The sequence below is a fragment of the Coenobita brevimanus genome, chromosome 64 (assembly GCF_032717465.1).
Source record: "Coenobita brevimanus isolate Jiangsu-jjx chromosome 64, ASM3271746v2, whole genome shotgun sequence".
NCBI classification, from domain to species: domain Eukaryota; kingdom Metazoa; phylum Arthropoda; class Malacostraca; order Decapoda; family Coenobitidae; genus Coenobita; species Coenobita brevimanus.
In genome coordinates, this window is record NC_137017.1 from 7,607,810 (window position 1) to 7,621,505 (window position 13,696).

General features: G+C 42.8%; 1 protein-coding gene across 1 annotated transcript in view; it reads left to right on the forward strand.

Annotated features, from left to right (window-relative positions):
* LOC145404634 (protein turtle-like) overlaps positions 1-13,696 on the forward strand; it is a 475,758-nt gene that overhangs the window by 395,956 nt on the left and 66,106 nt on the right. Inside the window, exon 3 of the mRNA XM_080276156.1 lies at positions 5,000-5,199. Within this exon, the coding sequence (XP_080132282.1) occupies positions 5,000-5,199 (200 nt within the window). The remainder of the gene's footprint in view (positions 1-4,999; positions 5,200-13,696) is intronic.

Genomic DNA, 13,696 nt, shown 5'->3' on the forward strand with positions numbered 1-13,696 from the left:
TCTCTCTCTCTCTCTCTCTCTCTCTCTCTCTCTCTCTCTCTCTCTCACTCTCTCTCTTTATAGGCACTTTCTCTCCCCTTTTCTTTTTACTGCATCAACACTCTTGCCTTTTTCCATCCCTCTTATTCTGTTGCATCTAAACTTTCCCTCTTTCTGCTTGATTTTTCCCCATTTTCCTCCTATTCCCTTGTTTATTCCTCTTTTTACTCTTTTCTCTTCTGGCTTTCCCTTACTCATTGCCCTCATCTTCCACTCTATTTGCTCTTGTTCCACCATCTCTCTCCCCGCATTATTCTCTCTCTCTCTCTCTCTCTCTCTCCGATTCTTCCCTCTTATCTTTTCTCTCTCCTCTCTCTTTTCACTTTCTACTGTCCCCTTTCCTCTCCCATATTGCACTTTCCACTTATTTTGTCATATCTTCACTTTCCTCTTTCCTTCTCTTACCTCTCTCCCCTCTCTTTCATCTCCTCTCTTAATACCTCTCTCATACGTACTTGCTCACTTTTGTCCCACTTGCTTTTTCCCTCCTGTCATGTTTCCTCTCTCCTACAGTTTTCTGATATCCTCTGGTTTACTCTCCTCCCTTTCCTGTTCCACTCTTCTCTCTCTCCTCTCCTCTCCTCTTGTCCTCTTCCCTCTTTCTTTTTTTCTCTGGTCTTCTTTTCCTCTCCTTTCCTCTAACTTCCCCATTCTTACATCTCTCCAATTTAAGTCCTTCCTCTTACTCTCTCCCCTTTCCTCTTCCTCTCTCACGGTTTACTCTCCTATCCTCTTGTCCTCACCCCTCTAGCCCTCTTCCTCCTCTCCTGCTCCTCGTTTTCCCCTCCCTCTGTTCTGTAAGCTAATTCTTCTCTTGTCATTCTCTCTTAGTCTCCCCCTCACACACAGACCTCTCCCCTTATTTTCATCCTCTCTTTCTATTAATGTTACCTGGTTTCTCTGTCATTCTACGTTTTCTCTCGTATTCTGTTACTGTGTCTCGCTTTCGTTTTGATATTCCCTCTCTCTCTCTCTCTCTCTCTCTCTCTCTCTCTCTCTCTCTCTCTCTCTCTCTCTAACAAACTTCAACTTACAAATAGTTTCCGCATATTCAAGTCCCCTCTTCCCTTCCAAACATATACACTATACAAATCTCTAAGCACAAATAACAGAGTGACAGATTCGGTGGTGCAGATTTACAATATATGGTGTGCCTTTCAGTCCCAGGACGCGAGTTTTATCCTGTTCTTGCTAGGAAACGAGAAGATGGAGAATGAATGATGTAAAATGTTGAGTACTGCTCTAAAGGATAGTAAATGAATGTGATGTTGCTGGAAACGAGAAAAAAAAAATGACAGAAAATCTTGAGTGGGGAACCAGCACGATAGAATGTAACTGCACTCGTGAGCCTCAAGAAATGGAGGGGATGGGGCTACTGAAGGTTAGTTTAGATTTTTCCGTGTCTGCCTGGATCAAAGTGAGGTGCATGCAACCTGGCAGAATTCATGAACTGTGCTGCTGTATGAAGGGAGGGGAAGTATAGGGAAGGCACGGATTTTAGAGATACAGGAAGGGGAAGGGATTTGGGAGATACAGGAAGGGGAAGTATAGGGAAAGCGGGAATTTTGGAGATGCGGTATGAGTCAACTGGGTATACCATGTTAGTTGTATGGGAGTTGTGCTGTGTGATGACTGGAAGTGTAGTGCAATGTATTAAGCAACATATGGAAGAAAATGGGGGTTTTGAGTGTGTGTGTGTGTGTGTGTGTGTGTGTGTGTGTGTGTGTGTGTGTGTGTGTGTGTGTGTGTGTGTGTGTGTGTGTGTGTGTGTGTGTGTGTGTGTGTGTGTGTTTACCTTGCAAAAACACAGGTGGAAAATACAAAATATAGAGAGAAAAACTTGTATGTGGATTTTACGGACCTGGGGATGACATCAGGGAGTTCAGGGGGCTTTGTTGTAAGTGTTACTGATGTATGGTGTGAGAGGAAAACTTTTCAATGCAGTGGAGAACGTTTATCAAATTACGGCATGGGTGCAAGTGGGAAAGGAGGAAGTAACTGGTATAAGGTGAAGGTGGAGTTGTATCAGGAAAGTAATAGGTCTCCGTGGCTGTTCAGTAGAAGGGCGAGACGTAGAAAGGGATAAATGTAAAGGGATGAGACAGACGAGGATGTTAAAGGGATGCATGAAGAAGGGGAGGTAATCTTATGTATTTTTTTTCCAGGTGACTCAGTTTTGACTTCAGATTGTAATATTGAGTAACTAGTGTTTAAGTCTGGAATTAAATGAGCAGGAATTAAGACTGAATGTCACAAAAATTACGGTAATGAAATATGAGAGAGACACAGGAAATAAGGGAGATGCCTCTTTGGAATATTATGTTCAAAGTGGGATGCTCTTGCTATCTGAGGGTGAAGTGACAGCAGAAGGGAGTCAAGAACCGGAAGGAAGCAATATGATGGTTATTAGGGACGTTAAGGAGCAGAAAGGGAGAGATTAGTGCCTGTCCGGGAGATGACGGGCACATGTAAAGGCATAGTGATAACGCAGGGATGGGGCTCTAAGTGCTAGGGACCAATACAGAGCTGGAGTAATGAAATTGAAGTGCAGGAGGGGTCAGTGAGATATGACGACAATACGAGAGATGTGATGCCCTAGGCAGATAAAGTCTGATAGATAGGACTGATAAGGGAGTGTTAAAGTGGGATGTTTTACTGATAAGGGGTCACAAAAAACTGATAAAGAGGATATGTAGACAAAACTTTAGAAATAATGGAAACAATCTCGAAAAACCAATCCGTAATTCCATTTTCTCTTCTCTCCAAACTCCTTCCCTCTTTTCTCCTCCTCTCTTCCTTCATCTGCCCCTCCCTCTCTCGCTTCTCCACTTCCCTGGTCATCACCTCTCTCTCTCTCTCTCTCTCTCTCTCTCTCTCTCTCTCTCTCTGCTAATGCACCCAGTCTTTCACGCGGCACTCTCCATCTCACATCATAACTCTCACACAAACTACTTTCTCTCTCTCACCTCCCTCACTCATCTCTGACACATCCTTCCCTTTCCTCTCTCATTCTTTCTCTTTCAGATAAAATTACTCTCTCTCTCTCTCTTTCTCTCTCTCTCTCTCTCTCTCTCTCTCTCTCTCTCTCTCTCTCTCTCTCTCTCTCTCACACACACACACACACACACACACACAGGATATGCTCCCAATACAGCCCATTCTCTCTCTCCCTTCTCCATTTCTTCTCCCATCTCCCTTCATCCTCCTTTGTCCCTCTCCTCTCCTCTCCTCTCTCTCTCTCTCTCTCTCTCTCTCTCTCTCTCTCTCTCTCTCTCTAGCTCTCCTCCCCTCCTGATGCCTTATATCTCAGCCAGTACATGAGTCGGACCTGGAACAATGAGGCAGATAGAAGCTGCCACCACTTTCGCTCTATGCTCTCTCTCTCTCTCTCTCTCTCTCACACACACACACACACACACACACACACACACACACACACTAATTCTCTTCGCCTATGTATCCTCGTAAGTGCGACGCAATTACGTTGTTTATATAAAGGGCTTACTGATGTACTCATCCGCTTATTTCATTTCTTTGTATTCCTCGTTTCATCTGTAAAAAAGAAAAAAAATAAAGATACAGAATAACGAATCAAAATTAGTCGAAAAACACCAAAACAATGCCCTAATAAAAAGCCGTACCAGACAGAACTGCAGCAATCAGCACAAGGCCCAGTCTAGACACGATGAATCTCAAAGGATCAGCTTCATAAATTATACATTCATAGGCGGTTGTGGCCCCGACGAGGTCCTTGGGTGTGATTAATGGCGGGTATTGTGGACATTACGTCATGGCGCCCAGGGCATTAATGTAACAGATAACCTCATTTTAACATAGAAAAACTGTAATGTTGATGAGACGAAAATCTATCTATCTACAGTACATCTATGGGTCAATCAATCTCTCGCTCTATTTATCTAACTATATCAATCTTCCTATCTATATTTTCTATCTGTCCAATCTATATCTCAATTTATTTTTCCACTTTATCCCAGAGATGTGGCCATAACAAAGTGCCTCCACGTCACAATGACCTTCGCCATCAGACTGCCCTTCCTCCAACAAACCTCTCATTCACAAATCTCATCACTTGTGCCCTCCAAATAAAGACAAAAATGAAAAGAAATAAAAATGAAAAGCAGAAATGAACAGAAATAAACAGAAATGAACCACACGTGATCAGTGATATTAATTTTATGTCATCGGAGCTGTCGACTTGTTTTCAGTACCATTTTCCACCATTCTTATAAAATTTCCTTCCAATAACTCAGTCTCAAACTATATTACTTCTACTAATTTTCCTGTACGGCTGATATCCGGAAGGTCTAGGGGGTAGGAGAGAGCCGTCTACGCTGTCCTATTTTTGTACTCCCACTTAACTGAAAATAATAACGCCAGACAACTAAAGACCGTAATGTGTGTGTGTGTGTGTGTGTGTGTGTGTGTGTGTGTGTGTGTGTGTGTGTGTGTGTGTGTGTGTGTGTGTGTGTGTGTGTGTGTGTGTGTGTGTGTGTGTGTGTGTGTGTGTGTGTGTGTGTGTGTGTGTGTGTGTGTGTGTGTGTCTCTCTCTCTCTCTCTCTCTCTCTCTCTCTCTCTCTCTTCTTTACTCCCATCCTTTCATATTCCTACCTACCTACTTACGTATCTATCCATCTATCTTATCTGGCTGTCTGTCTCCCAGTCTATTTACCTGTTTACCTATCTATCCACCTGCCAATTTACCAACCTAGCTCTCTCTGTCAATCTATTCTCTGTCTCTATACCTGTCTGCTTTTCTGTCTATATTTGTCTTCCTATCCGCCTATCCATCTGTTTCACCCCTTCCCACCTACCTACCTGTCTGTCTGTCTATCTATCTATCTTTCAATTGTCTCTTTTTGTATCTGTCTATCTACCTTTATGTCTACATTTTTCTAACCACATATCCATCTACCTCATCCCATCATTCTCTCCCCCACAGCATAGACTCCCGCAACAGTCCCCTCCAGTCCTCGGTCCACTGGTCGGGTCTGGGACAGCGGGCCACCTTCGAGATCTCGGGGCCGGTCCAGGGTCTCTCGGTCTCCCACATACACGCCCAAGACCACGGGGAGTACCGGTGCAGGGTTGACTTTTCCGCATCCCCAACACGAAACCTCAGAGTCAAGCTCCTCGTTGTAGGTGAGTTGAACATGGTGGGTTGGGGCTGGCATTAGCACTGAGTATGGTAAGTCAAGGTGTATTAGTGAAAGGTTGGTCCCTGAGCGAGGCAGGAGCGCTCAAATGGCTAAGTAAACACAGGTCGTCCCCAAATCAACTTCCCTCCCTGCCAACCCATCTCCTCAGACAACAATGCAGAATAGCATCTTAGACGCCAACTTCTTGTCTAAGGAAACGTAAACGTTCCATCTTCCTTGCCATACCTGAGTTAATATTTACCTGTTCCTTTACCACTATTGTTAACCACTGAATATAATGGTGTCTTTGAAATTATATCTCTGCTGTGTCCAGGCGATTTTATTCAACTTATGCCTTACAAACAGGAGTTACATACAGCCTCCAATTATCCTTTCCAACAATACGTCTCCCCTAAACTGAGTGAAGTTTTCTGGATGGAGTAACAACAAAACATAGAGAGAGAGAGAGAGAGAGAGAGAGTGAGAGAGAGAGAGAGAGGGGGGACTGGAACACAGCTAAGAACAGAGTAGAACTAAAGAGGACGTGGCGTGAACACAGACGTTGGTTGCTAGGGAACGGGGAGAAGTCCTAGTAGAGAGCAGTGACGAGAAATTAAAACTTCTTGATGTCAGTTATTAAGATCGAGGCTTTTCCTTGAACCAATAAATTGCCAGTAAAGAGAGAATGATACCGAAAACGTGAAGAACCAGGCAAAACGAAAAAAGAGGTAGTGAAAAAAAATAATAAGTATACGAGCATTTGTAACTAAACCTGGAATGACTGGTGTTAAGTACGGGGGGAAAAGTGTCACATGGAAATAATGGCAATATGGAGGAGAAATTTAAAAGTAAAAGTGATGGTTTGAAATCGCGTATACCGGTACCATCAAATTTGTAATGTTAAATGTCAACTTAAATGAAGAGCTTGTATATAACTTCATCGGGAAGAAGATAATATTAACAAAAGACTAAAAAATTGAAACACCAAACCAGACTATCGAAATACACAAAAGGTCAATCTATAAAACTCACTAATAAAAACCAAACAAGGCAAACAGGCAATGTGTATTCATTTACTGGTGGTACAGAGAGATTTAAGGAATGAATAAAAGAACTTAGCAAACAGAGATACGGAAAACAAGGCAAAGTACGATAATAAAATAAAGCATGACAGGAACCGTATCGCAAAAATCCACAAATAAAACAGATTAACACAAACACACCCACATATTAATTTACTGGTGGTACTGAATACTGAGCCCGGGCAGTGCATCAATAACCAGTCAATTCGGATATGGAGCCGCGCAAATATCACATCAAATTAAAGCGTGGCCATTTGCATCGCATATGAAAAATTAAATCAGTTGTTGCCGCATTCAGAGGTGACCCAATGGTAAATACACACACACGTTAATAAAAAGTTGTGTAAATGTGCAACACGAATTAATATATTGACTGAGTTATCCTGTCATGTTATTTGATCTGTATTTTATTATTTTTTTTGTGGGTTAAGAAGGAATTAATTTGTGTCTTGATTTCAAAGGTCATGACTTCTTCAGGTGGAAAAAATTAATGTTACTGTGAAGGTACAACACCTGCGATTCAACTTGGACCCAGATCAGGTATGAAGAGATGCAAAATATGTGTGTGTGTGTGTGTGTGTGTGTGTGTGTGTGTGTGTGTGTGTGAAAAGATGCAGAATGTGAGAGACAAGTGTGTGTGTGTGTGTGAAAAGATGCAGAATGTGAGAGACAAGTGTGTGTGTGTGTGTGTGTGTGTGTGTGTGTGTGTGTGTGTGTGTGTGTGTGTGTGAATATCGACCTACATAATCTCCCATTCACCTCGCTATGAACTGTATACATACATTATTCGCGGTTCATATACTAACATAAGCAATTTAATAACCACCATAAACAAAATTTAACTAAATATGAATACTTCTTCCTAGAATATAAAATGCTCAAACCTTGTAAAAACGCTCCCCTCAAAAAAAAAAAAAAGAAAAAAAAAATCTCAACACTATGAATTAAAAAAAAAACTCTGAAGTCTGAAAGTACTCAAAAAAAAAAAAAAAAAAAAAAAAGAGGAAAGAAAGAATGAAAGATTGAAGGAATAGTCACAGGCATGGGGGGAAAATATTGCCTGAGGAGGATTTTTTCAGAGTTGACCTGTTGTATCTGTGAAAAATAAAGCACAGGTTAACTCTTGCCCAGGACAGGAGGGAAACGTGAAGGGTCTGTGTGGGGAAAAAAAAAAACCGTTGCGTGACCGCCTTAAAGGGCAGAGAGGCAGGAAGACAGAGTGTTCAAAAGATCGGTGTTCGGTGTTTTACAGGAAAGCAAAACAGAACGCTAAAATTAATAAAAGAAACAAAAATACACGATATATTAAAGATACCGCCACTTTATATATTACTAGTCATTTTTTTTTTACACTGAGGAATATGATGCAATTTCCTGGCAAAAAGGAGAGTTGATGTAGTGAGAAAAATATATAAATAAAAACTTTGTATAACATGGCTTGCTGGTCAGTTTCCTTGATACAGAGACATAAAGGCAAAACTCAAGAAATGGAGCAGTGAAAGCAATAAAAGCAATGTGTGTGTGTGTGTGTGTGTGTGTGTGTGTGTGTGTGTGTGTGTGTGTGTGTGTGTGTGTGTGTGTGTGAGAGAGAGAGAGAGAGGTGGAAAGGAGGAATGAAAGGCTTCTAGAGAAAGGAGCCTGGAGGTGAGTTACAGGGAGTGGGGGCGGAATTGTGAGTCACCAGAGCAAATGGCGGGGCCGAATATTCCAGCAGAGATACGAGCAGACGTGGGTATTAGGCAGGAAGGAGGAAGAGTAAGAAAAAGGAAGAGGAGGAGGTATTGGCAGAGGAAGGAGGGAGGAAAAATAGGAATGAATAAGGGCAGGAGGAGGAGGAGGAGGAGGAGGAGGAGGAGGAGCTGGTATCAGAAAAAGAAGAAAGAGGAAGAAGAAGAAGGGGGTCTACTCGAGGCTAAAAGAAAAATGCTGTGAGAGATGAGGGCAAAAATCTAACAGTATTATGAACAGTATTATAATTAACCTAAACAGTTATGTAAAGAAGACGTAACAACAGAAAATAAAACCAACTGTAAAAGAATGAGGAAGCAATTGTCAAGAATGGGGACAGGGAAATTAAGAAAAGTGAAATAAGTGGACGAGGACAAAATAAGAGGTAGGGCAAAGCCAGAAAGAACAGGGGAGTAAAGTAGTAATATCAACAGTGAAGGCATGGAACTTCGCTGATGACATGGGTAAAGGTGGAGTCAGGGGTATAGGGAGGGAGAAAAAAGAGAGGAGGAAGGAGGGACGGAGGGAAGGAAGGAGAGGAGAAGGAGGAGGAGGAAGAAGAGGAGGAGGAAGGATTAGCGGGCGAATGAATAGTGTGGGGAGGGAAGTAGAGATAATTAGATAGAACAGCTAAGTCCAAAGAAAGTAGATGACAAAAGGAATAGAGAAATCAGGAATGTAAAGGTGAGAGGGAACGCGGAAGACAGGACGGAGCGGCAGGGAGGGAAGGAGAGAGAGAGGGAAGGAGCATGAAAAGAAGGATTAGCGGACAAGAGTAAGAGAAAGAGAGAGACAGGTGTCGATGGGTGGAGGGGGGGGGGGAATCTCTGGAAAAGGAAAGAAAGAGGGAGGGAGGGAGGAAGGATTAGCTTGTGCAGGTGAAGAGAACGAGAGAGAGAGAGAGAGAGAGAGAGACGGGGGGGGGAGTATACGGGGTGGGGGTAGAGGTTGCAGTTAAGTACAAAACATGGCAGGACACAGGCTAATATTTACGAGTGAGCAGCACGGAAGGCTTAGAAGGACAGTAGCTAATATCAGAGAAAGTAACCATCAGGCACTGGCTGGAATGGAAGTGGCTTGTATGAAAAGACAGTGAGTGGCAGTGGAATGAAGTGGCAGGATTGAGAAGTGGCAGAGTGATCAGACAGGAGGGTGGACGGAACAGGGTGACAGTGAGTGATGTGAGAAAGTACTTGGCTGAGCAGTGGGAAAGTAGAGACAGTGACGAAGCGAATGAGGAGACAAGCCCCTCCCAGACAACTCCCCCTGACAAAATCCTCCCCCTCCAAAGACAACCCTCTCCCTCAGACACTTCAATTATCTAACTATACCTCAATCAGTCCCCCAAAGAACCCCCGATACCACAACCAGGCGACAATACAGCATACTCATCTCTTAACCATCATCCCTGACAACCACCCCAGCTACTTACAACCCCAAATCCATACATTACCTCAAATAACTACCACACAAAAATTAACTAGAACCCAAAACAGAATAACTAGCCTAACTCCACATCATCTCCTCAAGACAGTCCTCCCCCCCTCAACTACTTAAGTCAAGAAGGTCTCATTCCGACCCCAACCTCCCCCGCCAAGGCAACTAATTCGAACTCTGATGCGGCCCCGGAATTACCTTTAGCAAACCACGGCGGAGAAAATCACCGAGTCCAAGCCAAACTCTCTAATTCCTCCAAGTCGGCTAATGACTCCAAGGTCTTACTCGAGTTGGAATTGACCCGAAAGCTTACCCTCCCACTCATTCACCCCTGTGTCTCCTTCCCTCCACCCACCCTTCCTCTCTTAACATTCCTTCTCTCTCCTTCTTTCTGGTCATCTACTCACTTCTCCTCTTCTCTTCCACTATCTTTCCTTACTGTCCATCCCTCCCACGCATCCTCCCTCCTCCCCTTCCCTTCCCTTTCCTTTCCTTCCCTTCCTCTTCTTTCCCTTCCCTTCCCTCCTCTTCCCTTCCCTCCTCCCACTCAGTTAGCTCCTCGTGACTTTGCTGGCGGCTTTGAGTTGTTAATGTCTTCCACTTTTGCCCACACTATGCCGTCTCCTTCCCTCTCCTCTCCTCTTTCAATCTTTCCCTCTCTCTCCCATCTCTCCTCTCCTTCGCTCTCCTGCTCTCACCACTTACTACTTCCCATTCTCCTTTCCTTCCTTATCTCTCTCTCCTAGCTCTTCCATTCGTTCCATTATCTCATTTATCTCTTCTCTTTTCTCGCTTCCTCCTCTCTCGTCCACTTCATCTTTTTTCCCCTCCCCAGTCTCCTCTTTCATCTCCTCCCTTTCCTCTCCTCCCCCTTCCTTTCTTTTACTCTCTTCTCCCATCACCTCTCCCCTCCTCTCAATCTATCTCTTCTCTCCTCCCGTTCTTTCCCCTCCTCTCCTTCTCTCCTATCTTCTTTCCTTCATATCCCTTCTCCCCACCAGGCCTTCCTCTCCTCTCCTCTCTTCTCTACATCTTCTCTCCTCTCCTTCTCCTTCCATTTTCGTGTCCCCTCACCACTTCTCCCCCTCCCCTCCTCCCCTCCATCCCCCTCCCCCTCCATCCCCCTTCCCCGCTCCCCCTCCCTCAAGTCCCCTCCCCCTCCAGCCCTTTTCCCCTCCATCCCCTTCCGCTCTTCCCCTCCCCACAAATTCCCTCCCCCTCCAGCCCCCTTCCCCTCCCCTGCAGCCCCCTTCTCCTCACTTAATTTGCTCCTTGTGATTTCATCGGTAATGTCCTTGCCTCTTCAAACTCTCAAACAATGGCGTCTCGGGGCAAGTGCAGGACGAGACGCCAGATTGCAACTTCAACATGCGATAGGTGAGATATGCAACGGAAAGGTAAAGGGAGGGGGGAGTAAAAGACGAAGTTACAGAGAAATAAAGCAAGAAGGGGAGAAAAAATGATTATGTACCAGAAAAATAAAGGAGAGGGGATGTAAAAGCTGATAAAAATCAGAGAAATAAAGGGAGAGGGAAAATAAAAGATAATAAATACCATAGAAGTAAAGGGAGAGAGAAATAAAAATGACCTAAGTGCTAGGGAAATAAAGGATGAGGGGAAACAAAAGATGACTCAGAACCACAGAAATAAAGGAAAAGAGGGAAAGAAAAGATAACTAAATACTTACCGAGCATCAGATCATTCTAGAGGCAAAGTGAACGACAATATTAAAGAAAATAAACGATAACTTGGTACCTCCCTAAGAATCAGTCTAGAATCAAGGTAGGTAGGTAGGTAGGAAATTTTTACATCCTACTTTAAGACACACAGCAATGTATGTACGAATATATATATGTATGTATGTACCGCTATATATGTATGTATGTATGTATGAATGTATGTTTGAGAGTTACTAGTAAATTCAGTCCACATTACCGGTAGTACAACAATAAAACGTAAGAACCATGAAATAAACCAGTATGAAAAATCAGTTTATCACTTCCAAATTTAACCAAATAATTGACGAGGAAATGGGCAAAAGGTAAGCAAAAATCAGCCTAACAACAGTAGTGAAACAATACCTTACTATAGTGAAAATTTGGGATCAGTGGTGGAATATGGTGAAAATTTAGAGATCAAAGGTGAAGCATCCATTAGCTACCTTATTACCGTGGAAGTCTGAGATCACTGGTGAAACATGTATTACCTTAGCATAGTGAAACTTCGAGATCAGAGGTGAAACATTATCTTACTATATAGAAATTTTAGAATAAGTGGTGAAACATTACCTTACTATACTGAAACTTTGGGATCAGAGGTGAAACATTCAAAACCCAACTGTACTGAAACTTTGCCATCAGAGTTTACCCCATCAACCACAGCAGAAAATACGGGAATACGAAGGGACTGCCAGGCCGAAATCAGTCTAGGAGGAGGAGAGTGGGAAGCAATTAACTCTGCTCTACTTCCAAGAAACTTCAGAATCTTGGAGGAAGTCGGGACGGAAATGAGGTCACCACTCCAAGATGAGGCAGAAGAAAATAAAGTGTAATTATTAACTCGTGGCTCAAATGACGGGATGACAGGCGAAGATGGAGATCAAAGATAGCAGAACGACAGAAAATATTTAGTTCAGTGAAAGCCTTTTGAAATTAGTTATATTTTTACGTGCAAATCCTGACACGTTTACCAAAAAAAAGTAAAATAATTAACTCAATATATCTTCAGTGAACCTAATTTCCACATATTTTCGAAAGTAGGTGCAACGTTAGAGCACGAAAAAACTCATAAACAAATAAACAAATAAATAATCGATCTACTGACATTTAAAAATGAATCCTGAAAATGGCGAAAAAAACAAATCTGTTTGGATAATGGAATCACGAAACTTGTGTACGAACAAAAGTATATAACCCAAGAAAAGAAAGATAAATATAGTTAAAAATAATAATAAAATGAAATAATATAAAAGACAAAGTGATAAAAAACAACTCACCACAAAAACAACTCTTTAAAAAATCTTCAATGAAACTATTTATACACTAAACATTCGGGAAACTGGGTGTTTGTGAGAGAGAGAGAGAGAGAGACAGAGACAGAGACAGAGAGAGAGAGAGAGAGAGAGAGAGAGAGAGAGAGAGGACAGGCGATAAAGTTAATTGCCGGCGAGCTATTTGCAAAAGGCCTGCACTGAAGTTGAGGCAAAGAATTAATCGTTTCGTCACTTGGCCTGCCTCCGGATCCAATATTTCGCCACAATCGTTCAATTTAACTTTATATTTTTCTTATTCTCTCTCTCTCTCTCTCTCTCTCTCTCTCTCTCTCTCTCTCTCTCTCTCTCTCTCTCTACGGGTTCTATTCTCGTGACCTTTGACAACTCCTAGAGCTTAATTTTCACCGACGAAATTTTCCATATTTACTCTTTTACCAATCTTTTCTATGTCACTGTCTTCTAAACTTTTATCTCGACATGATCTCGGCTATTTTCATTATACAGATAGATAGATATAGGGACACAGATAAACCAGCTAATCCACCCACTATCCTACCTCCCACCTGCACACCAACCAAACTACCTGCTACTTTTTTCATCGTTTCCCGGAGTTTACCTTTTAATTTTCTTTTCCCAACCCGCTATTGTGTAAATATATTTCAACGCTGTATATACATATATTTTAGACGGTGCACCAGAGCCGAGAGGGAGAGGGGAAAGGGAGAAAGATGGTGAGGAAAGGGAGAGAGATGGAAGGGAAATGAGAGAGATGGAGGGGAAAAAAGAGAGAGGTGGAGAGGAAAGTGACAGTGAGGACGAGAAGCATGTGTAATAAAGGAAAAAAAAATAAAGGGGAGAGAGAAAGAGCTGGAGGGAAAAGAGGAGGTGAGTGAGAGTGTCTGGAATAAAGTGAGAGGAAATGGGAGAAATATGGATGGAAAATGGAGAAAGAGAGAGAGAGAGAGAACAACTGAGGCTAGGATGGATGGGAGAGAGGTGTGAAAGGGGAAGGATGGGAGGGGGAAAGGCAGGCATGCATGAAAAGGGGAAGAGGAAGGAAGGAAAGAGGGGAAGGAGAGAGAGAGAGAGAGAGAGAGAGAAAAAAAAAAATGAGAATGGACGGAAACGGAATGGAAAGAAAAAATGACAGGGAGGATGATTAAGGATTAGTGTAATGAGTCTGGCGTATGAGAGAGAGAGAGAGAGAGAGAGAGAGAGAGAGAGAGAGACCCACTAACACCACCAATACCTGCAATACACCT